The sequence below is a fragment of the Balaenoptera borealis genome, assembly GCF_965194805.1.
Source record: "Balaenoptera borealis genome assembly, chromosome: 12".
Taxonomy (NCBI): domain Eukaryota; kingdom Metazoa; phylum Chordata; class Mammalia; order Artiodactyla; family Balaenopteridae; genus Balaenoptera; species Balaenoptera borealis.
The window spans coordinates 59,360,555-59,386,963 of record NC_138869.1 but is presented as its reverse complement, the minus strand read 5'-3'; the positions used below and the strand labels follow the sequence as shown (position 1 = coordinate 59,386,963).

Genomic DNA, 26,409 nt, shown 5'->3' with positions numbered 1-26,409 from the left:
ACATCATTTCTCTCCTCTTCGAAGTTGCAGCTGAAAAATAAGGAACAATCCAGTATAGTCTCGAGAAGATACTAGACTATGATGTACAGTCCTATCCTAATAAAGATCTAATAACTCATGTACTTATAAATATAGTTCTAGTTGTATGTAAGAGTCACATTGAGATATTATTGAAGATGGTATCAGGACACTAGGATTCTAGGTGCGTGCAGGGTTAAATGAGATTAGTGATAACTCCTACTCACATGGCACTGCCAGGTCATTGTTATCTTAGATCTTCAGTGTGAGACTTTCACCTCTGTTTCCAGATGAAGAGAATTGAGTGTGCGTGGACCATTCACAGAACTGAATTGCTGCTTCAAATGGCACATCCCAAGTTATAAATAACTGAGCCAATCGTGTGTAAAGTTGGGAACTTCCTTCCCAGTTGAATGATCAATGAGGAACCAGGGACGTAGTCCTCCTGGTCTCCTCCTTCCTTTCACTTAACCTTCCCCGTACAGGCTGCACTCTGTCCTCTCATTTCTTTCGTTTTTAAATTAATTTTTATTGGAGTATAGTTGACATGTATCCACTCTTTTTTAGATTCTTTTCTCATATAGGTCATTACAGAGTATTGACTAGAGTTCCCTTTGCTATACAGTAGGTCCTTATTAGTTATCTATTTTATATATTGTACTGTGTATATTGTCAATCACAATCTACCAATTTATCCACCCTGCCTTTCCCCCGGTAACCATAAGTTTGCTTTCTACATCTGTGACTCTACTTCTGTTTTGTAATTAAGTTCACTTGTACCATTTTTTTAGATTCCACATGTAAGCGATGTCATATGGTGTTTGTCTTTCTCTGCCTGACTTACTTGTCCTCTCGTTTCTAATCACGTATCTGACATATCTATCCTTTCACACCCTTCCCCTGTGGGAAGGAGCTTATATACCTTCAGCATAAACAACCGACTTGGGGATATTACTTTCTCTTTGTTGAGAATTTTTTCAGGTTTTATGATGAGGTCCATTTCTATCAATGTTGAAGCATTTTTAGTGGTTTCTGGGTTTATCCTCGTGTCTGGTTTTTGTAATAAATACATACAAAAACGGAACTGTAATCACATAAAGAGGAATTACCTGGTTAAGCAAATTTTACAAAATATTACAGAAAAAAATATATCCTTCTCATGAGATGGCCCAGAAAAGACCACACACTTTTTCCATTACGTGTGTATAGCTGAATCTGTTTCTCACCTCACTTTCATTCTTTAGGAATTACCACCAGGGTCTCTTGGTTAAAAAAAAAATGAGTTCGAACCCCAAACAAAGGAATATCATTCTCCCTCAAATAACTTAATTACTCAGAAATGCTTTTTGGCAAAACGCAGTTTCTAGCATCTTCCATCTCCCTGCAATTTATCCATACTCTGGATTACCTCATTCATTCATTCTGACAGGGGACTGTATTTGTATCATTGCCTGACAGATGTGTTACATGTTTCAGTCTTAAAATATTCGACTCTGAGCTCAGGGCTGCATACTTGGGGGATGATGTTAAATCAGCCTCGGCGTCGCACTGCTGCCATCGCGCCAAATAACTCAGGGGAAAATGATAAGGGTATAAAGAGATCAGTAAGGCAAGAGAATCCATGCTTTCAAAAGTAAGGCAAAAAAAAAAAAAAAAAAAGTAAGGCAAAATAGGAAAAAGACTATCAGTCAAGCACTGGGGAGCAAATAAAGCAAGAACAGGCCGTGTTTGGGACACCCTTACGCCGCAGTGAGCCATTACCCTGTGAGTAGTAAATTCTCTTACGTTTGCCTAACTCCTGTAATATAGGTCATGCTAAAATACAGCCGTAAGACTCACCGGCACATCGATCAGCCTGGCATTGCTCTCTCTTCTCTCCTAATAGAATAAAATGAGGACATGCCTGATGAATGCTGTGAAGGACAATCCCAGGTCATTTCTATGGGAGCCATCACAACGGAGCAGTCTCCCTGCTTAAAGAAGATCTGTATGACTCACATCTTTGTAAATGTGAAATATGCAAATACGCTTCTGCCCTTTGAGATGATATCACTCAAGGGAGACCTCATAAGTGCCTGGTTGTGTTGGATTTTTTGGTGGAAAACCAGCAAACTGTAGAAACTGGCATCCTTTATTGAGTCATAGGTACTCAGACGTGCATCAAAAAGCAATCATTTCTTTTTTTTTAGCAAAGGCATTGCATTATTCTAAATTTGCAAAAAAAAAAAAAAAATGAGAATCACTTGCAGACAGAAGAGAGTAAAATTTATGAACATTTGCAAATAAGAATTTTTTTTTATATGCTAATGATCACGGAGACTGTGTGAAGATGGTCCAGCTTTCCTCAGCTGCCGTTAAGGTGCTTGGTCCTTGGGGTGAGGCCCTCGCTTCATCCCGCGACTAGCACTGAGTCCGGCAGCCCCCGTCTAGCACTTGCCTGCACCATGGCCTCCGTCTTGGAGCTCGCCTGCATCTTACTCAGCCCTCATCCTGCACCATGATGAGGTGCTGGGCACTGAGGATAAAATCAATGCCCTCATTAAAGCAGCCAGTATAAATGTTTAACCTTTCTGGCCACGCTTGTTTGCAAAGGCTTTGGCCAATGTCAACATCAGGAGCCTCATCTGCAATGTGGGGGCTGGTGGACCTGCCCAGCAGGAGGTCCTGCCCCCTCCGCCACTGATGCCCCAGCTGAGAATAAGAAAGTAGAAGCAAAGAAACAAGTATCTGAAGAGTCTGATGGTGGCATGGGCTTTGGTCTTTTTGACTAAACCTCTTTAGTAACACGTTCAATAAAAAGCTGAGCTCTAAAAAAAAAAAAAAAAAAAAAAAGGTCCAGAGCCCTTGAATATCAGTTGAAGGAAGATACTCTTTAGCACTTCATGATTTTCTTTCTTTTTTTTTTTAACATTTGGATAAAGTGTGAAAATTAAGTTTTGTTTTAGGAAGATAAAGCTTAAGGTTGTGTGCAGGACAGATTACAGTATCAATACTTGGAGCCTGGGAACAGGAAACACAATTTGGAGACAGGAACATTGATCCATATGTGAAATGAAGTGCTCCCAGACAAGAGCAGAGGCAAGGGAGTGAATGGAGAAAGACAGATGTGAGAGGCACAGCGAAGGAAGCATAAGCAGGACTTGGTTGCCCGGATGAGACAGAGCCATGAAGATCAAAAACAGATGTATCCAGATGTTAAGTCACCAAAGCACAGTTGATCTGTGAAAAATGGCTGCTAAGTGAAAGTTGAACATTCAAGACATAATGTGTTATGAAGCGTTGCTGCCGTGATTTGGGGCAACACGTGGAGATGCCCGAAAGCACAGCAGGTATCCAGAAAAGGACACCAGGGGATGCAGGCTGAAAGCAGGCTGTGGGCGGAAAAAACAACATGTGAGAAAGCATGGGTGCAAATGACCACAGAGGACTCACGTCTGAAAGTGGAAATCCCTGATTGGTATGGGGAGGGGTGGAGGGGAGGCTGGGGAGGCTGGTGGAGAAGAGATGGCAGCAGGTTTGCTTAGAAGCTGTTGAAATTTAAGCTTTAGGGTCCCTCCTCTTCTCCTCCCTTTTCAATAGTCCTATATCTAATCTTATATCTTCATTCTGTATTCTTCTTCTTAAAAAGTCCAGTGACCATCCAAATTGGACACATAAACTTTAGCCCCACAAAAGCCACATTCTTCCGTTGCCTAGAAGTGTGTTCACATGGTCATATGGGCTTGGAAAATTTGCAAAAGATATTTTGATAACAGCTGGTTAAGACCCTGTCCTTTTCCATGTCAGCTGCCCCATCCTCACTTTTCCCAAGTGGTGGTGGTATTTTGGAATTCCGCTGAGGGGAGGCCGGTAGAGATGAACTTAGTCTGGATACATGCATGTTTGTGTTAACACTAGCTGTCCTGTGGTAAGAATGGTTTCCAAGAATCTCAAACTGCCCACTGTGTGATCTTCTGGGCATTGTGGCAGTCATACCCAGCCACGAGATCCTAGTGTGTTAGGTGTGTTGCCTCCGGCCCCTAACACTGCAAGTATATGGGAAGGAGGAGAAAAAGATTTATTTGCAAGATCTGAAGCCAAAAGATAAGTCTATGCAAAATTCTTCCCAATTTTTTCTCCCCAAATTTGTCATCCCAACCATTTATAAGCCATTACCATTAATGAGTTGTGAAGCTGAAGAAAAAAAATATTCTAAACTATCGATTGAAAATATGTATAACTCATTCACTTTGCTGTACACGTGAAACTAATACAACATTGTAAATCAGCTATGCTCCAATAAAAAATAAAACATAAAATAAAATAAAAATAAAATCTATTCCTAAAAAAAAGCCTCTCTATCAGCCACTAGAGGACAGACAGAATTACTTTTTTATTCTCTCTACAGAAAATATTATGAAATTACTGTCATATTATGAGAGAAAGAGTATGCAGACAAAAAAGAAGGAGAATTATTTTTGAAGTGTGTCAGGGTGTTAACATTGTTATTTCAACACTTTCAATGCTTATGTTTTTAAAAAAATTTATCAGCTTTTTAAAATTGGTGATTTGTTGCAACACTTTTTCATTCTAAATGAATATTCATTTTTGTAACCAGTTTTATACTGATAAATTTTATTCTTTTTTTAATGAATCCTCCTGCCCCCAGTTTGTAGTTTTAGGTACTACAAAACCTGGATCTCTCCCTGCATTGGGAGGTTGATCTTAATTTCATAATGAAGTACATAATCTTAATGTCTGGCCCAACCATGCAGACCATTTTGGAATTAAACACCTGCTGTGATCTGAATGTTTGTGTCCCCTCCCCCCACCAAATTCCTGTGTTAAAATTCTAATGCCCAATGTGACAGTATTAAGATGGGGGAGCCTTAGGGAGATGCTTAGATCACGAGGGTGGAGCCCTGGTGAATGGGATTAGTGCTCTTATAAAGACCCCACAGAACACCCTTTGCCCCTTTGCCCTGTGAGGATACAGGATAATCTGGGAGCTGGGAGAGGGTCCTCACCCAACCATGCTGGCCTCAGATCTTGAACCTCCAGCCTTCAAAACTGTGAGAAATATAAAATTCTGTTGTTTATAAGCCACCCAGCCTATGGTAATTTGTTATAGCAGCAGGAAGGAACTAGCGGCATCCGTTGCTTTCAGCTTTTGTGTATTCACCCTTTTTACGTTCTGTCATCTAGCTCTACTCTATAATATCCTCATCCTCTAATTCTTATAATTACAGAATGTCTTAGTGGTTTGTATATTAGTGGAATACATTACTATTCCCTAATACTCTATATCCCAATGCAGTTTAAAAAGAGTTCCACTCTCTGCATAACATAGTATTTGAGAAATATATTTAACCAGAACTTTAATACTGGTTCAAATCATAGATAAGTGGTTCAAATCAAAACTGCAGAATATAAACCAGAGTTAAGATCTCGACCTGTAACATTATTCCATGTAGAGGATTTCAGGAATTAGAACTAGTTTATTTAGTAAAGTATTGTCAGAAGTACACAAATGATCTTGAATGGAGAGAGATTATCTACCACCTATCATTACTCCATTAAAACAAATGTTATATAATTAAATATTAAATGCTAAATAATAATGGAGTCATTTTATAACGAATATATAAGATGTATTCTAGCCCACAGGAAGACCACCCATTGAAATTGAAGTTTATATAATGAACAAATTTGGAATGTCAGTGATCATTTTTCTGAATTTTCCCAATCCCTCTGTGTCTTTTATGAAAAAGAATCTGTAAGATTAGGTAGGGATAAGACAAGAGGATATTGCTTGGTCACTAGAAGTAAAGTATCAGCTACAGACCTAATTTTCGATTTTCTTCCATTCATAAACAAGTCTTATCTTTATTTGACCAGCCAGGGTGTGATAAGTAACTCAAAGTAGATGGAACACATCGGGTCACCCCACTTTCAGTCTTCTCATCATGAGGAAGCAAATGCAAAGCATGCATCTTTTTGTCGTTATCTCTGTGCTCACACAAGATGGTAGAGTGTGTCCACAATAGGAACTGGTGGCCAAGATTAGAGGTGTGTCTGTCTGTCATTCTCAAACTGCTAACATATGACACTAACTGGCCTTGCCAGACACCTTAGTACTGATTGAAATTAATGACTAGTGGAATCTAAGTAAATAAAAGGAAACCTGTCTTTGCACATAGCACACCCAGCCTTGAGGTGAGTAGACAGTCAACAATGTAGAATATTGTAGTACAGTCATCCCTTGTTACCTGCCAGGATTGGTTCCAGCGCCTCCCTCAGATACTAGAATCCACAGATGCTCAAATCCCTTGTATGAAATGGAAATAGGGTGGTACAGTCGGCCTTCGTGTCTGAGAGTTCGGCAGCCTTGGACATGGAAAGCAGACTGTACCCCAAACAGTGCTTCTCGGCTAGTGGTGGGTGTATTAGGGTCTCATTCTTCTGTTTGCCTAAACTGGAGGACCTTAGGCATTAAGAAGGAGTTCTGCCACTGTGGTGTAGTCTGCACTTTGGGCATCTTTACTTTCCTCTGTTGAAATCAGAACCCAACACCAGAGGATGCTGGATTCTACTAGTTAAAAAATATTCCTTTGCCAAAAAATGTCTTAAATATGGCCATAATTCATTTGAGTAAAAGTCACCACAGTGGTAGAGAAAATTCCATGTGGTTAAGTACCTTCTCTCATTTTATTTTATCTCTATTATTATGAAAGTAATTTTCTCTGATTTCTGTAAACCACTAGAAAAAGCAATCAAATTAATTGCATTTATTGTCTTTGAGAACTCTGGTTATAAAAGTTGACCATTTCACAGTTCTATTCATTCCCATACTTAAAACAATAACCTGAGTAGTAAAATACATTTTTAAAAATTGTTATGAGAAGTGTAACTTACAATAAAAGAAATAGATGTTCTCATAAGAATTATCATTGGCACTGTTTCTCTTATCCTTTAATAGATGTAAATGTTGACCACATTTTGGTGTATATCAATTTTCCTATCTTTTATTTACTTTCTATCCTGCAATTATATGTGCTCAGAACTCTATGCTAACTTTACCTGCCTGAACCGTTTCTCTATTTTTGTCTCTTTAACACTTAAAGAGTAATTGTCACTGGTTATATTTTATCTTTTAAAATATCTTCTCATAATAATATTTACTTTTATATATTATTGTTGCACTTACACGATGAATTCTCATATGTTCCATTTTACATATGTAGCACAGATTAAATTTGTATTGGTTATCTGAGAATTAGAACTCTTTGGTCTTTCTTTGGTATAATATAAATCTTCTCTAAATAGACTCCCTCTTCAAGTCAAAATTCTGGACAGAAATTTTAAAGCTAGCAACTTCAGGAATTCTACATATCGGAAAGAAATAGTTAATTTGCAAAACTATAAGGAAGTGTAATTCTAGGCTGCTTTCCTGTCCATGTCTTATAAACTTGAACAAGTTGCTTACCCATTATCTGCCGTAGTGTTGGGTTCTGTATGATGTTGGTTATAAGCAGAAGGGGTGCTGTGATACACATGTGTTCTATGTGACATACATAACTTAATATGCAAAGCTGGCTTATTAAAATGTTTAACTCCACACACTGTTCATTAGACCCATTTACTGAATTACAGAATCCTTATAAAATTACAGATATTATGATTTCAAGGAGGCAGCTTTTATCACTACTGCAATAGTTAGTACTATATACTTTTTGCTTTGGTGATGGATGTTGTCATAGTTTAGCTTCTTACATTTGGTTGTCTCTGTTTTGATTCTGCTTAAGATGTGATCAGATTCATGGAGTTAACGGTCTGCCCTTAAAGAGTTTAAGTGGGTCTCCAGTGTTTGTACATCAAGGGGTGATGACATAAAAATATTTTCTTTTCAAGGAGTTCTCTGTTGGCTAATGAGAGGCAGGTTTTCTTTGAGTCCATCATTCTTCAAGGGATTCTTATGTTTCCTGTACTGTTACATCATTAGATCATGGAGATTCACTAAATCCGTCTGCACATTCTGCCCTCGCACCCTCTCAGGGTGCCCTCTAGTCCTAGAAGCTGAGACAAAACCACCAAGAAATTGTTATTCTGTCTTCCCAGGATATTCTAGCTCCTTCTTTATATGCATATAAACCCTTTCCTTTGTTTATGTCTTCTAGGATGTTGGGCGTTTCATCTGTGGTCACATCTGTTTGTGATGCAGTGGGGCCCTGGCGTTGGCTGGTACCATTTGTGAAAGCTGATGGCTAAGTTTTCAGAAATTTTGTCAGCCAGTTGTTGAACTGTTAGTAGGTTAAAATCAGCCAAATAAAATTGCGTATATGACAAAAATCAGCAAACCTATACATCAGGGCTTTTTTGGTTTTGTTTTTTGTTTTTGTTTTTTTCCTTAGAGACCTGGAATACCAGCATAGTACTAATTCTGAGTTAGTTTTTCTGTTTTGATCCTCACTCTGGCCAATTTGCCTTCTACGGAATAGAGCAAGAACTGTGGCTTCTTTTGGAGAAGCAAAGCAATGGTCATTCTTCAAAAACTCTTTTAGTGATTATCCTTTAGAAAAAGGCTCATATCTCTGTTTGCCAAGTAACACATAGGATTCTCCAAACCAAAGCAAAACAAAACAAAATAAAATCATTCTCTGGAATATTGGAGATGTGTAGTAAGTACTTCGGAACGTAAATATGTATGACTATCCCATTTGTATACAATAAACTATTTGCTAGAGTTACCCTAGGACACATATCATACTTGTTAGAAATGAAGGAGATAATTAAACAGAAAGAAGCAGTTTAAGCAATTGTTTACCCACAAAGTCTTCTTGTAGGGCAACAATTTTAAAAAAATCTAATTATTTTTAGAGTTGGAAGCTATGAAATTGGTACAGTTTATTTTGTGTATATAAAATTCCTTCTAAGAGGGTAGACATTTAGTAGTTAGTGTGTTATTTAACCCATAAGTGTTTTTCCACAGGAGATAAGATAGATCTTATTTTAATGAGCACTTTCACAATTTGTAGATATTTTCTCAAAATTTGTATATTCTAAAAATGACTTCCCTTGTGAAAGTTTATGTTTATCTTAAAAATTCTTTTGAGGGTCTTGTCATCAGTTTATCTGAAGGCAATTAGTATCAGTAGCTGAAATAGTACGAACTGAACCTAATTTCTCATTGAAGAATGACATTTCTTGGTTTCTAATGGAGAGAATTTCAGTTTGGCAAGCATCAATGGATTGTTTACTTTGCATTGGAAGATTTTAAACCAGGCAAACCCAAGTTCACTAAACCATTCAAGATACCAACCAATACACGTCTTACTCAACAGATCATGCTTGTTTATAATAACGAGTATCGTAAAAATGCTTTAAGATTGATGTAATAATAGTAGCTAGCCCCTGTAGAAGGCTTACTGTGTTCCAGGTTTTATTCTCAGTACTTTCCACATAATTACTCATTTGAAATGTTTACAATCTTCTAAAGTAGTTATTATCCCATTTTCAGATGAGGAGACTGAGGCAAAAGCAGGTAATTTGTCCAAGATCATACAGACAATGAGTGGTACAGCAGGATTGAAACCTAGGTGGTGTGGCTTCAGGATCTAGGGTCTTAGTGGTTGTACAGTGACAATAACACTTCCTTCTTCATCTTGAGTCTTTGGAGAGTCTCCCAATTAAGGGCAAATACCCTTTTTTTTGCCAGTCTCTGAAGCCTTAATCACTTATTTTAAAAGGACAAGAGTAATTTGGAGAAGGAAAAGCAGGACTGTCTTATTATTGGGGATAGTTCATTCTGTTGATTATGGAGAATATCCCTGTGCAAAAATAATCTCCAATAATCATACAAAAAAGAACATGCATCAAAAATTGGATTTGGTTTCGGAAACTCTCTAAAGCACAAGTTGTAAATATCTCATATGTTTCTGATTTTAAAATTATCATAAATTTGATAACAATATAAATGTGTAATATTCATTTTATTATCAGATCATTTTTTTTCTTGAACTTGAGCATTAATTTATTCTCATAGTTACCATCTCGGCCCAAAATACCATAAATGTTGAAAATGTATTCATAGAAAATTATCCACAAGTGTTCCTTCCAGTTTTTATAATGAAGCAATTACTTTGTAGGTATTAATTGCTGTCACAACTAATTGATCTGTGCTCTTTGTCTTCTTGAGGAAATTATTGTGTTTTATAGTCTAAATTTCTTAGATTTAGGACTTTCAAAGTGTTGGTTCTGTTCACATTTAACTTTGCTGCAACAATAAAATATGAATGAATTGGCTAATAAAATAACACAATTATTTTATGTCATGGAATATGGGTTATTGTTTATGAATTTGTTGAATTGCCCCAGTAGTTCACTATACGAAAGCATTCTTGTTTTTCACCTTGGTCTAGTTTAGAGAGAAATAAGGTTGGTAGAATAGCAGACAGCATGGTGTCGGGGTGTTCTTTTTGGGGGATGTGCAGGTGAAGTAGATGATGTCGTACTGAAAATGCAAAACTTCCTTCTCAGACATGAAGCTCGTCTGCCAAAAACAGAGACATTTATTCTGTACCAGCAGTTTACCTCAGTTGCTTTCATTTCTTGGTATTCAGCAATTTTGCACTACACATGAAACTTTGGTTATTAGTTAAAAACAGATAAAATACATCTTGTCCTTCCCACAGATTATATTTGACTTCCTGGAAATCTCTTTTAATGATGACTACTTTGGGTCAGGGGAGGTATCAGTTGAGAGAGAGATTTTAGACACCAAAATCTAGACCCACTCAGGAGGGAGAAAAAACTGAAATGTGGTCTCTACTGAAAGGAGATCAGTTGCACTTAAAAATGTATGAGGAACAGCATAGACATTGCGACAATTATTCTGCTCAGTGCGTTGAGGTGCTATATATGCGTAGGGTATTGTGGGAGGCAGGGCCTTGGAATTGCCAGAATGATCTCCATCAGCACGTGCAGTAGGACTTCTTGCCAAGATCGCCATGTTCTGTGCCCGCCTGTTCGACATAGCACTTAGTAGCCAGTGGTCTTGAACATTGGAAATGTGGCTAGTGTGACTGAGGGATTGAATTCTTTCTTTCACTTTCTTTGAATTAATTATCGTTACATTTAAATAGCTACATGTGACTAGTAGCTACTGTCTTGGACTGCACATATCTAAGGTTAAATCTGCGATTAACTGGAATGAAGACCGCCCAGCTTCAGGTCCTGGTCTTGCTGCAGAGTAGCTAAACAGCCTTGGAAAACCCTGTAAACTGCTCAAGCCTCAGTATTCCCAGCTCCAAGATGGGCATAATAATAGGGTCTACCTCTAAAAGTTCTGATATCATGAAATAAAGCAGTGAGTATAAAGCTCTTTGAACTGTGCCTGGCATAAAATATATGCTCAACAAACATTAGCCTGTGCTATTCTTGTTCATTATTTTGTGACCTTTTATAGATTTTAAGAATGTAGAAACTGAACAAGAGATAAAAGTGAAATAGGTCTAAAGTAAGAAACAAAAAAGTCCATGACATGGGATAGAATTTTAGGTTATACTGGAGGAATATGTGAGATAGAGATATAGAGAAATTAATTATAGGGTGACTGTATATTCCAATTTACTTTGGACGGTTTCAATTTATACCTTGTGTCCTGGTTTAATTATTAATATCTACTCTTTTGTTCTCAAAAGTATCCCAAAGGTGTTGTAAGGTACATTTTTAGAGTCACCCTAGAGTAAGACATAGGCATGCAGCCCAGTTATTCCAAGTGGAAGGAAAAAGATGCATGCACATGTGACTATGAAGGTGTGGGCTGGAGGGACATTATAAAGGTGGGATGGGAGCTTGGACAAGGAAAGTAGATGTTATTTTATGTGGTATTTATGCTGTTATTACATTGCTCCCAAGTCATCATAGATCTACTTCCAGAAAAACTAAATTCTGATTTAATTGGACAAAATGATTTGCTGTGTCAAAAAAGCCTTTTGTTATTTGATGTTCTGATTGGCCTTCTGTTATCGATAGCAATTTTTGTTACACAAAAACAAAGTTTGAAACAAACTGCTTTCTTTTTAATCACTGATTAGCTGCCTCATTCTATCTGTTTTCATGACTGAAAACTTTGAAAGTGTTTACTGAGTTGCAATAAAGTACCAGGTTGACATAACTTATGGTGGGTGTTCTTTAAGCTATGTCTATTGGTCTCTATTCTATTTAGGGCAGCATATATTAGAAAGCTAGAGAGTTAATTGTTGGCAATATTGCTAACTGTGATTTTAGGGAAACAGTGTATTAAACTGTGAAACATAGAATATTGTAAAAAAATGAGGAAAAGCTTCAAAATTAGAGACTATGGGGGAAGAACTAAACTAAAAATTTAAGTAAACATATAAGATACAAGAATGTGACTCAACTGTAATTGTTTGACTCTCCGCAAGTCCCTCCCTTACTCTTCATCTCTGATGGCATTCTGAATCAAGGTGCTGACCATTGGCTCTCCTGGAGGTCTCCATCAATAGCTGATGGGGACCTGTTTTGGATTTTCACTCTTCTCCCAGTGATTCTAGCCCATCATGAAAGCAGACATTTGAGTTTATCTCTGAAGTATTCCCCAGACAGAACAGAGGTACCATACAGGGATTAGTTGCTCTCAGGATTTCTGGGGAATTCTAACAATTATTTTTATACTGTAGTGGACTTTGTCATCTCCAGCTGGGGAACCAGTCATGGCTCAATTTTTGCAGGAGGAACCAATCATTATCAATATAGGAATCATGAGCTGTTTAGGTTATTTGCAAAGTGTAGACTTGACTTTTTTTTTTTCCTTATTTTTAAATCTCCTTTTTTAAAACTTGTTAATATGCTTTCTTTCTTTTTTTTTTTAATTTATTTATTTATTTTATTTATTTTTGGCTGTGTTGGGTCTTCAGTTCTGTGCAAGGGCTTTCTCTAGTTGCGGCGAGCGGGGGCCACTCTTCATCGCAGTGAGCGGGCCTCTCACTGTCGCGGCCTCTCTTGTTGCGGAGCACAGGCTCCAGACGCACAGGCTCAGTAGTTGTGGCTCACGGGCCTAGTTGCTCCGCGGTATGTGTGATCTTCCCAGACCAGGGCTCGAACCCGTGTCCCCTGCATTGGCAGGCAGATTCTCAACCATTGCGCCACCAGAGAAGCCCTAGACTTGACTTTTTAAACTAAGTAAGCACCTCAAATTTCAAAGTCTGTCTGAATTTTGTTTATTTTTCCTTAAAAAGATCAAGAGTTGGCCACATTAAAAGAAGGGCTGGGGCAGAGACCAGATGTCATTGACATTTGGAGAATTGAGCAATCTTTATAAAAAGTCATTTCATCATTTATAGTAGTCACTCTTCTCAAGCTTGTAAATTTATTAATGAAACTGGGTTATAGCTGCTTGAAATGAACAATAACCACTTTACTTGTGTTTCCAAGTACTGTGAATTTTAAAATGTCATTTAATATTGAAACCTCTGAATGGAGTTCAGTGACTTCAGATTAAGCCTATTTGTAAATAGCACAGAGCAATGTATGATGATGCAACTGCTGGGGTTTTCAGATACTAATATTTAGTGCAAAAGTGAATCTCATCCTAACAGAATTTTAATCAGACCGCAGTAGTGATGTGTAAATACCTTGAAATTAATCATCCATTCCATCCACAATGATTGTTTCATCAGTGCTTAGTGATTTTTGGTTCTTGATAAAAACGGCAAACCCCAGTTCTAATGACATAGTTTCATCTCAAGAATAGTGGCTGCCATACCTATAAAAAGAAGATTGACTCTTGTAGCTCCCCCTTAAAGGTAAATTACTCCAACTGGGACTGAGAAATCCGTGTTCATTTTAAGGATCTGCCTCATGATGATGATGCAAATGTTAAGAACAAAAAATAATTTATTTAGTATTGACTCTGTGCCAGGCACTGTGTTAAATATTTTATGTGCAATTTACAAGGTAAGGCCTCACAACTGACCTCTGAGGTAAGATCATCATAATCCGTCTTTTACTCATGACTAGAGGCTTAAGTGCCTAGTTAGTGGTGGTGTGGATTCTCAGCGGGCAATCTGGAGCTCTTAAGCATCCTGTTACCATTGTTGACAGCAGCTATTACATAGGCCAGTGACCAGAATGTGCAAATGAATGCCTTTTGTGGGGAATTTTGTCCTTTAGTACTCATTTCCATATCTGAGCTCTGGATAGGCAAAGTGAAGGGGGGCAGGTTTTCGCCAAACTCTGTTATAAAACGTGTAACTGAAACGATTGTTTTCTACAGTCATAGTCTCCAGAATGGAGAGGCAGTTGCCTAGCATAAAATTACAAAGCCATCCTGTATGTGGCTCATGAAACTCTGGCTACAGTCGCATGGCTTGCCTTAGATATTAATTTAGCTGCATTTCTTATTGCTTGCATGGACAATATTCTTCTTCACCCTCATTTGAGGCTATTACAGACACCACAGTGATTGCCATGATTCCTGTCACATCCACTCTTTCAGAGAACAGGTCTGCAGAAACAAGGTTACGTGGAAATTACCCTGCCTGGGAGAGGAATCCCACAGCCTTTCACAGCAGCATCCACCGAGCAAAGGATTGCATGCGTACGTGCAGGCTAAATAATGTATGATGCGAGACAGGAATGTGGTCTGTATTCATTTTTGGAGAGTAAAAGAGTTGGCATGTCAGTCTCACGGGAGACTTTATCCAGGGCTTTACCCTTGAGTGGATAAAAGAGTACAAATTCTCTTGCACTGGAGATGAATAAAAACAAATTGGGGAGACCATCAGCAGAGCAGACTGCTGCATGATGGAGTCCAAGGCTACCCAAACCACCAGACCAACTGCTTCAGGATCCTGCCAGCAACCAGACGCTGGGAAGAGAATTGACTGCAGTTTGACATCAAGGCCCTGTGATTCCCAGACAAGAGGAATTGCATGCAGAAAATATTTAAAATTCTCTTTGTAAAAGAGTTATGTTTTCAATCAGAGGGAAAAGCATGTTTCAGACCTAGTCTGCTGCAAAGGAAATGTGGCAGAGGGTTAGTTACAAAGGGTGAAGGTACTGGGGGCAAGAAGTTGAACTTCGGTGAGGTGAGGGGTGTTTCAATGAATAGTTTTGGGCCGTTGAGTTATTGTCATTATTCCACAACGGGGACTGTATTGGCCTTTCAAGGAGAGGGGTTGGATCTCTATAAAGCAGTGGCTCCCAACCAGGGACGATGTCATAACCCCAGGGCACATTTGACAATATCTGGGACATTTTGGGTTGTCACAGCTTGGGGGGAGCGTAGCACAACGGGCATCTAGTGGTAGAAGACAGGGGTACTGTTAAATATCCTACACAAGACAGCCCTCCCCAACAAAGAACTATCCTGTCCAAAATGTCAGTAAGGCCAAGGAGGGGGGACCCTGGTTTAAAAGGACCTGGTTAATGTCTGTGCATTACAACACGGCCTTCAGACAGGTGTTCATCCAATGTAGCCTGACATTGTATAAAAGACGATTTTTAATGATTTATTTTATTGATGTGTGAACATTTATTTGATGTACCAAATGCTTTCTGTTTAAAAAAATAAACAGGAAAACAAGCAAACAAACAAAAACACAACTCACATCCCTCTCCAGTTTATCTCCAAAGTACCTAAGAGTTAAAAACACAAACGGGCCGCCCTCCAAACCACACATTTTCCAAGAATGTAGGAGGAGCTGGTTGATTCACTTTTCAAACTTGAAAAATGAGGCATATTAACAAAGCACACTAAATGAATCAGCTGCTTAGGATGATCTACAAGCCACTTCATTTTCCTGTTATTAAATAACAAACCATGAATCTTGACAAATGAACCCCCTTGTTTGACATTATTTGAAAAACTCATAACACACTCGCTTCTGATGGTGACTTCCCCTTTGAAATTAAATTTAAGATGGACTTCATTTAAATTCTGATAGGGGAAAAGGTCTTGTTAACCTTCCTTGTGACTGTATGCTGTTTATCATCTTCATTCTTTTCCTCCCCCTTTATACTTGGATGGGCCAGAGCTCCCGCCAGGGTGTCGTCCTGCAGAGTTCATTGCAAGGAAGCCTTTTGTGTTTATTGGTGCCCATATCATGAAGAGGCGAGGTTATGTATGTAGTGTTGTGTGGGGCTGTGTGGCTTCTGGGGTCAGATTCCCCAGGTTCAAACTGGGGCTCCAGCTGCGTGACCTTGAGAAGGTCATTTGCCCTTTCTGTGCCTCAGTTTTCTCATTTGTAAACCCAGAAGAAAATGATTTGCCTCATCGGGCTGTTGTGAAGATAACATATAACATGCTTAGCAAGCAGATGGCAAATGTTACCTCTAATTATTTGAATAGTTATTTTAAGAATAGCATCTTCCAAAACGGATGCTAAGTCATTTTATTTGATTGGCTGATTTTAACAGCCCTGACATGTGGCTAAGAGGGCTTTAGCCCCCATGTAAGAATCCCTAACAGACCCTCCCAGCATTACCACCATGAATAAACATCTAAGAAAAATCTGCATACTTGCCAAGCATATGCAGCTTCAGGACAAGCCCTCTATCCACCTCCTCAATCCAGTACCATCTGAAGACCCTCTTCTGAAAGTCTGCTGCTCCTACTGGTTTTAACAAGCTGACACTGCAAGTTCACAGCGATGCCCTGCCCTGGTACAGTCCAGCATTACAGCGTTCTGTATCCCCAGACTCTTAAGTCCTCACCTTTCCTAAATAGGATTTATAAAGTGTGACTTTGATCAATATAGCAAAGCCAATGTTACCTGAAGGAAATAATATTTTTAACTAACATTTTAAAATGTCTTTCTTAGTCCCTCAAAATGATTTAAACGTTAATCAATGATAAAATTGCAAATCCAGCTAAAAACAAAGAATTGAGAAAGCAATCAGAGCCACTTTTAATCAGGAAAGTGGCTGCTGTGACCCACTGACCCTTAAAGGTTACTGCCGCTCCTTTTTTTTTTTTTTTTAGAGATGCCATAGTTCGGTCATTTGTCTTTGGCAGCCAGAGTATGCAAAACTGCTTTTGCTTTTCACAAATTAACTCAAGCCTATGCATTTATCAGACATTCTAGGAACCTTCTGCCAACATTTTGTTGATTAAAGAATGTGCATTTTGAAAATGAGTAGAAAGGAAGGAATTTATAATTCTTAAAACAAAAGAATTATTTACAATGTAGACTGCTACCTGAATTGTTCAGTGTATCATCAACAGATAAATGAAAATATTAAGGATTAGCAAGAGTGTTGGCACTGACTCTTAAAACCTGTGAAGTGATTGGTTCAATAAGACTGAGAACGTCTACATCTTTCAGTAGAATTTCTAGAACTCACAAACAAGAATAGGGCATAGAAAACCACTTTTCATTGGATGTATTTTTCAAAGGGCTTTTGAAATACATCCTTCTCTACAAGAATCTGGAGCTTCCACTCCTATTTTTAAATTATATACCTCATTTCCATGCATACAAGTTCCCTATACTCATCCTAGCTTCGATTCGCTTTGACCGTTTTGTTTTAATTTTTCCCACTGGGCCCTCTGGAGGGCACATTTATTGTTTTAGGCACCATGCAATTTACTAAATGGTGTCCGGTTATGGAAATGCTTGCAAAGACCCCTGGGGCAAAAAAAGAATTAAGTCAACACAGATTGATCATCCTGTAGTTGGTGTTTTCTTATTTGATCAGTCAAGGGCTCACTCGGTCTGAACTGGTCCATCTGATCTGTGACACATAAAGCTAGACGCATTTTTCTGGCTCCCTGGTGGTTTTAAAGGCTATGCAGTGGGAAAAACTGCTTTAAACAAAGCCTCATTTTAAAAGAAGCCTGAGTACAGAATGGAATTCAAAGAATTTGGAGAGAGGGGAGGTGAAAGTGGTAAGAAACAGCTTGAAAAAAGCCCTGGGAAATTTAAAAGAATAACGCACAGGAGGGAAGTCAAAGATAAATCCCATCTGTTCTGTTGTGAGATACACAGACCAGGACACTGCTTCAGCAAGGCCGTATTGAACACCTACTAAGTGCAAGACTCGTAAAGAGGTAGAGCTTAAGTGTTCTGGGGTGTCGGAGGAGCGAAGTAGAATTCATAGGTCAAGAAGGAATATTTTTTTAATCTCAGCCAAGAAACTTTATTCAGCTTTATGCAGATATGACATTCCAAAAGGCAATGAATACTCGTTATTGTATTCAAGTATTGAGAGCGGAAGGTATTCTCCCATGTAATTCATTTTCAAATTGTACGTTAAAAATGTTGGTCATAGATTAAGTAATACTGAATAAGTGGTTGAATGCAGCTAACACCAAGGTTTCTAGCATGGAGGCTGCAAGAATGACAGCAAGACGGAAAGCAATGGGTCTTTGTGATGGGTGGGTGGCTGTGTGGGGAATGGGAGAGAAGAGGCCAGAGGGAATGAGTTACATTTTCACATATTGCATCCAAGAGGCCTTGTATTATAGCCAGTTGGGAATATGGACTGGGGCAAATCTGAAATCCTGGATGGTATAAAATGGATTATTATAGCAAGAAACAAAACTGGACACAGCCTCCTATCTTTATGAGCTAACTGCTGTGATCACTCAGTTTTTATTGTGTGGGATGTAGCTTGAGTGTTTACGAAGCATCCACTTGCTATTAGATAAGTACTCACCTTCTACCCCTGATAAAACAGCTAATGAATCTTCAGGTTAGAACTCGGCCAAAGTGTCCCCACTGGAATCATGATGGATGCATTCACTGTGTATTTACGTAACATTCTAGATTATAGTTGAGAAAATCTGGGATAGATTTAAAGACTAATATCACTTGCAAGACAGATATGAATCACAAATATTATCATTATTATTATTATTTCTTGGCCGTGCCGCATGGTATGCAGGATCCTAGTTCCCCAACCAGGGAATGAACCCACGCCCCCTGCAGTGGAAGTGCGGAGTCTTAACCACTGGACCGCCAGGGAATTCCCATTATCACCATTATTTCTTGTGTTTTTGTTATTGCTAACTCTTATTGTGCACTTACTTACGTCCAGGAACCATTGTGTTTGCATTAACTCATTGAGTTTTTGTAAAGACCCTATGATGTAGGGGAGTACTAATTTTACCCTCCTCATATTAATGAGAATGCTGCATCTCAGAGAGGTTCAGGCACCCCAAAGGTCACACAGCCAATAATAAACACATTATGGACTCAAACCCAGACAATCAGTGTCATTTTAGAACTTTTGAAGATATGCCTGTATGAAAAGGAAATAAAGGATAAAGTGTAATATATCTCCTAATTCTGGCATGTATAATTATAAAGATTCTCACATTGCATACTCCAAGTCACTGGGGGTCATCTTGTCATTTACATTTTGTAATAACACAGTGTGACAGGTTAGACCAGTGGTTCTTTACTGGGAGAGAGTTCCCCACCCTAGGAGACACTTGGCAGTGTGTGGACACATTTTTTGGTCCCACAACTGGGGGATGGGTGCTACTAGAATCTGGTGGGTATAGGCCAAGGATGCTACCACCAGCCTACAATGAACAGAACAGCCCCAGCGGCAAAGAATTATCCTGTCTGGTATGTCAGTAGTGCCTCAGCTGAGACTTTCAATCAGAGTGATTCAAAGAGGAGAGAATAGTAGCTCAGTTTGCAGATAAAGGGCATTCACCATGAAGGAGCAGATTTTGGAATGGGAGAACGAGATAAGATGGAGTCATTCACTCACTGCTTCATTCATAGCATTGCTATTTATAGAGTGATCACGCTGGAGAGTAATGGTGAGGAAAGCAATATGAGGAAGTTTCTTTGGAGAAAAGGAGAGAAGATGGAGTAGAGGCAAGGCAAAGATGCTTGGCTGTCACAGGTGAGCTGGGCCAGAGCTTCGGTGCACCCAGGAGAGAACTGTGCTAGGCTGATCCAAATGCAGGGCCCGATGTGGGGAGAGCAAATGATGTTCCCGGAAGTTCCCCAGAGTAGGGACATGAACACGAGTGTGCATGTGTGGATTGGAGAGGCTGAGAAGCTTGCATTGCTTTCGAGTTGCTCTGCTGGCCTGGGAATAGGTTGCTGGCTTTGTTTTTCCAGTAACAGCCTTTTCTGTTTCCAGCAGTCCTATGCACCAGCTCCCCACCCCATGGCTCCTCCCAGCCCCAGCACAAACAGCAGCAGCAACCACAGCAGCAGCAACAGCAGCGGGGAACAGTTGAGTAAAACCAACCTGTACATTCGAGGCCTCCCGCCAGGCACCACTGACCAGGACCTAATCAAGCTGTGCCAACCGTAAGTGCCCCCCGCCCTCTGCGCCGTTTCCAACCGCATCCTTGCCCATGAGGGCTCATCCATATGGGGTTGGGTTTTGCGCCCAGTGTACCCGGTGAGGAAGACTCTGCTGTAGAAATGGGACTTAAATTTAAGATCTGAGTCCAGCTTATTTGGGGAATGGAGTTTGCCTTTTGCTTTGAAAGAGAAGGTTCTTGAACAGAGAGACATAGGGATGCTGGCTGATGTGCATGTATTGACCAGGAAGATGAGGAGCAGTCATGGAGTTGGGTCCTCACACCTTGTGGCCGGTGGGTTCTCACACCTTGTGGCCGGTGGGTTCTCACACCTTGTGGCCGGTGGGTTCCCACACCTTGTGGCCAGTGGGTTCTCACACCTTGTGGTTGGTGGGTTCCCACACCTTGTGGCTGGTAGGTTCTCACACCTGTGGTTGGTGGAATCAATGATGAATCTCATGAAAGAAACTGTGCTCTTTTTTTGGAGAGGTATTAGTGATGGGGATTGCAAAAACTCAGAAGTGGTAGATTTCAGGATGGTCACCTGCTGTGTTGCAAAGCTCTTCTGGTCAGTTCTTGCTTGGTAAATGTAAGTTCAGCCGGAACCAGGTAATTGGAAAATTAGAAGGCTAATCCTTTTGTTTCCTTGAAAACATCTATTTCCAAGTCCAGTGAAGCTATTCCCACCAAAGCCAAGAACCGCACTCACCTAGTTTTATATTTCCCAGGAAATACGGTAGTGATTAAATGCCCTTCCAAAACGTTTTCATTCATCTACTATCTACCAACACTTATGTTATTAACTCTCTTATTTCTGTGCAAATCAATTAAACATATTTAAGTTTACCCTCCAAATTAAAGAATAGTGAATAACAAATTAAGAACCATAGGCCTGGATTTTTAGATTGCTGTCTGATTATTTTCAAAGTAATATCAGTGCAGCTATTTGTCACTTGACTGTGCATTAGCTGGGTATTTTTAAGTTGGGGGAAACTATTACTCAGTTTTTCTTTTGCTGTTTTGCAATGCTTTTATAAGAAGGTTGAGAGGATATTTATTTTGTAAATTTTCCAACCTCTAAAATATTGGAAGAGGAAAACAAGGCAGATAGTATTTATTTGCCTTTGTTCTGGTTTTGAAGATTGGGAACAAATATCAAAACAACAGGAAGTGGCAGATTAAACAAAACACAAATACATAAATAACTATATAATCAGTTGACAAGGCAGTATGTAGACTAGGGTAAGGGCACCCTGCTCGTATCAACTGCCTTGATTTGTGAAAGAGGTAAGACAGAACATTGAAAAATAAATATTTATTTGAAAGCAGTTTAAAAAAAAGAAAGAAAGGTGCCAGTGCTAAGATATACAAATATGTTAGGTTTTGGTCTATAAAATGTTGAGGTTGAGAACTGGAAGGTAAATCACTCAACATTTTTTAATTTTTTTGCTAGTGTTAGAAAATTCTAAACTATTTTGATAAATAAGGGCTTTGAAAATGTGAACGATGACGGACTTTATGTTAGAAGCTTCAGATGAATAATCTCTTGTAATGGATACTGACGTGAAAAAGAAAGCCAGCTATTATCTTTGTGTGTGAATCTTATTCATAAAAAATATTGCTGGGTTTTAAGGAAAGATTCTTTCCCACTGCTGATCTACTACTCAGAGATCTTGTTGAAACACAGATTTCTGGGCCCCTGAGATTGCCATTTCACTAGGTCTGGGGTGGAGCCGGAGAATGTAAATTTCAGCAGGTTCCCTGGTGTTGTCATGATGCTGCTGGTTTTTTGAGAAACACTTCTTTAAAAAACAAAAAAAAGGCACAACCTAAAAGTTGAGAATTATGTTTTATTGGGCAGACTTGCTGAGGGCTTAAGCCTGGGAGGCAGCTTCTCAGACAGCTCTGAGGGACAGATCTGAAGAGGTAAGGGAGGAACCAGGAGATACAGGAGTTTTTGCAACAAAACCCAGGTAGTAGGAACATCAAAAGATTACTGTTAATTAAGGAAAACCAGGCATCTCAAGTTAATGAATTTAGTGTTTTTCTGTGTATGGGCAGATTCAAGAGTCTGGGCTCATTGAAATCATCCCTTGGAGATGCACCTTAACTGTCTAGGGCCAGTATCCTGCTGTATCCTGCTTAACTGTCTAAGGTGGCTGCAGTGGCTGATGGCTTGGTGTCTGCAACCTCCTTTGTTAACTGATGTAGCAGGTGACCTTTTTCATCCACATGTCTCTACATTAATATAAAGTCCACTGACTATTCCTAACGCAGAAAGTCTCACTAAATGTGTGAAGGTATTTGAGGTGGTGTATTATAACCTGCTCGGCCACCGTGTGATCTTGTGGCAAATCATTTACTGTCTTTGAGCCTCCATCTCCTCGTGTAAAAGAGTGGTCTGGGTTTGATTATTTCTAGGTTTCCTGTAGTACCAGTGGTGTCCTGCAGCTGCCTCTGACTGAGGCACCAGAGCCAATGGTTAAATATTCAGGAATTCTTGAGTGATTTGTTACAGACTCAGTAGCTTGAAATCGGTCATGGTGGAAGTATTTATATCACAGGAATCAGCAAGCCCTATAAATGAGGACTTTTAAAATTCTATGTAGTTTTGTTTTTTGAGAGCTGGTTTGTGACCATACCACTGATGTAGCATTATACTATGAATTTCTGTATCAGTGTCCATTTCTGCAAAGAATATTGCCAGAAATTTATAAATGGAAAGGGTTACCTAAAGTCTGCATTGGCATTTTTAACTCAGGAAAGAGATTTAGTGGCACAAGAACATTATGTTTGAGGGAAAAAAAAGTTTTGTTTGTGTTTCTTCTGTTTATTTGAGAAATTTAAAGAATGCCAAGGGCACAGAGGGTAGTGGTTACTTGTTCATATTAATTTTTGCTGGCTAATAAGATCTGGCCCATGTTATTGTTATTGTAAAAATGTTTGTGGGTTCTTCAGTTATTGAAGTGGTCTGGACCTGAGGTTTATTGCTGAGATTTGCTTTCCGGGAAACTGAGAGAACTAATGTGACCGGGCAGCATAATGTAGAGGAAATAACCATGCGCTGAGAGTTTGGGGTTTCACTCCTGGCTGTGCCATCAACTGGGTATGTGGCCCTAGACAAGTGACTTGTCCCCTCTTAATTTTGGTTTTCCTCACGTATAAAATAATTTGTTTATACATGATAATCTTTTAAATATTTTTTACTTTAAAAGTCTGATAGTTCATTGAGGCCCTCACTAGTTAGCAGTAAAACCTACGCTGGTCACCTTTCACCAATCCCCTTTTACAGTGTTGGCAGGGCCACTGCCTGAGCTGATTCAGCTGCATGAGTATGACCTGAGAGCTGGGGACGCCTTTGTTAGAGACCATTGTAAGTCCTTTGTAAAATCCTGGTTTCCTCTCTTGTAGTGGTGATGTCTTAGAGGACTCCTTGCTCTTTTAAATTAGCATTCTTCTAAAGATTCAAATCATCTTGCATTCCTATGACTCATCCAACACTTTAAAATAATGTTACCTACAAAACAGATAATATTTGTAGGTTTCAATTATCTTGCCATCAGGATCAATTTTCCATGGTTATTCCTATGAAATTATAAGAACTTTCAGAGTTACTATTCCCTTATATTATAAGAAATGCAATATTTGCTAATATCCATAGTAATAAAATAATAGAAAACAGAGATATATTAAAAAGGCACAGACATAGCAAATTATCTGGTATTAGAATACAATATCCATATGAATACTAATGAACAGCAAGAAAATGATATTAAAGGAAAGAAATTGCATTATTTCTCAATGTATTATCTGAAAGCAAATTCTTATTAAGGGATTCCATTCACATTTATCATCAAAGCTCCTATGGTTGGATCACAAGTAAAGTCAAGGAAAGAAGGCAAGACTAAAGAATAGAAATGAAGAATGATTTTACTCTAAGGAGAATCTCTCTAGTTATACCTATGTTTTGGATGAATACATGGCATTGTGTGTCTTGTAGGAAATACTAGTGTTAAAGACCTTGTAATGTCTTTTTTTTAAATTTAATTTTATTTATTTTTTTAAACAGCAGGTTCTTATTAGTTATCCATTTTATACATATTAGTGTATATCTGTCAATCCCAATCTCCCAATTCATCCCACCACCACCACCTCCCCCCGCCACTTTCCCCCCTTGGTGTCCATACATTTGTCCTCTACATCTGTGTCTCTATTTCTGCCCTGCAAACAAGACCTTGTAATGTCTTTATCTTGAAAAATTTCAAGGAAAATCAAGAAATTTTCACCTAGCACCTATACTGCATGCCAGATAGTGTGCTAAAGATTCAGTGGTGAGTACATTTAGATAAAGGTCTTGCTTTAGCAGAAATTATATTTTGATAGGGAAAATGGAAATCAATGAAATGATCATGTGCTTTGATATAAAATTGAAACTACAAATGCAAAAAAAAGAGAGGAGAATGGAAATAAGAGGATTTGTAACATGGGATGAGACCTTGTTAAGGCAATGGGCAAAGGAATCTCTGAGCTAAGAAATAGGTTTAACTAAATGAGGAAGGAAGGGAAGAGCATTCTAGGCAGAAGGAACTCCATGTGTGCAGAACCAATGGCTGGAGGGAATATGGCAAAGACAAGGGGCTGAGGGAGGGTCAAGTTGTTATAGCAGAGACAGGAGGTGGAGCCTGGGGCAACGTGACCTGGAAACATGGAGGGGGTATGGTGATCCCTTTGTATGTCACATTAGGAGCTTTGTTTCAATGAAGGAAATCATTGAATTGTAACAAACGGGAAGGTGACAGAGTCAGATTTTTGTTTCAAAAAGATAATTCCGACTGCCAAGTAGAAAAGACTGTACGAGATCAAGGAACAGAGCAGGACAGTTGAAGGGCGAGCTGGAAGCAGAATAACTAATGGTCAGAGAAGAGGGTGTGAGAATTAATATTTGTGGTGGGGGAACAATTATGTGTGGTGAAAGATGTCTTTTTTCATATGCATTTATTTTTCTATTAAAAAACAAGGACGTTAGAGACAATTAACCAAACAAACTCCAAAAGAAACAACAAAGTAGCACAAAAGAGGACCCAAGTTAGTTGATTTTTAGTTAATTTCTTTTTCTTACCCTGTCATGAATGGGTCATCAATATACTATTAAATATTTAGTGGCTGCAGTATTTAAAACATGCAAGGCTAATATAGTGAAAACTGAAAATCCAATTGATTATACAATTATATTCATAAGATGGGTTATCAGTTGGAGACTCTGGATGGAATACTTGAGTTATGCACCATTTATGCATATCTCAAAAGGGGGATATGGAAGTGAGGGAAGATAAATTTAGCTTAATAAAGAGAGAGAGAGAGAGCATTGCAACTTCTTTGGACCAAATAAAATTTTGGTGGTGTAATGATTTTTCACATATTAAGCTCTGTTTCCTCAGAGAAGTTGATAACCTCTATTACGTGATTCTAAACATCCCCTTGAAACACATTGAGGTTAGTCTTGAAAAGTAAAGGCACGTATTTAACATAATGGACAGAATTTTTAATGGAAAGTAAAATCATTAATGTGTTTATGTTTTCTACATCTACCTTTTATCTAACCATTCTCATAACTTATAAATTTTAATTAATATAATGCTTTCAGAAAGCCCCAGCCAGATTGCGCTCACTTCCAAGTGATTAATCTGGAATTAAGGCCAGCACCACGCAGGTACAGAGTGAATTGTTCTGTTATAAAGTGAATGCGCTGCTGACAAGGCCGCTTTAAGCAGAATAAAGGAAAAACAGGGGAACTCTAGGGTAGGTGCACACATACTTCCAATCATCACCTGAAGACCAGGAAGTCAGCTGCCCCAGCCTTCATTTTTCTGGGTAAATGTTTTCCTCGCTCAGGCTCTGACATCCTAGCATTGCTCCCTTTAAAAGGAAGCTGTAAATGTCACTTTAACATTTAACGAGAGAGGAGAAGCTCCCACAGTGAGAAGCCAGGGGAACAAAGTAGGAGTGTTTGTACCCACGCTCATCTCCCCGACTTTGACCCAACCCTGCTGGATGTCTGGTTAGGTGTGGGCTGAACGCAGAATAGTAAGAGGAGACTCAAGTGCCATCCGGGCTCT

General features: G+C 39.0%; 1 protein-coding gene and 2 pseudogenes across 13 annotated transcripts in view; all 3 read left to right on the top strand.

Annotated features, from left to right (window-relative positions):
• Nucleotides 1-26,409, top strand: part of RBMS3 (RNA binding motif single stranded interacting protein 3) — a gene marked incomplete at its 3' end in the record, with an annotated part of 720,886 nt that overhangs the window by 139,661 nt on the left and 554,816 nt on the right. For 7 of the 11 annotated variants that reach the window (XM_082348666.1, XM_082348672.1, XM_082348668.1 and 4 more), the window contains exon 2: nucleotides 20,125-20,297. In XM_082348666.1, the coding sequence (XP_082204792.1) occupies nucleotides 20,125-20,297 (173 nt within the window). The remainder of the gene's footprint in view (nucleotides 1-20,124; nucleotides 20,298-26,409) is intronic. The other 4 variants (XM_082348670.1, XM_082348665.1, XM_082348664.1 and 1 more) reach the window with 1 other exon arrangement.
• The window catches only part of LOC309608459 (DNA primase large subunit pseudogene), a 255,999-nt pseudogene that overhangs the window by 139,625 nt on the left and 89,965 nt on the right, over nucleotides 1-26,409 (top strand). The gene's annotated exons all lie outside the window — the stretch shown is intronic.
• LOC309608527 (large ribosomal subunit protein P1 pseudogene) lies at nucleotides 2,463-4,245 on the top strand (annotated as a pseudogene). Its single transcript has one exon. The product of its transcript is annotated as a large ribosomal subunit protein P1 pseudogene (transcript).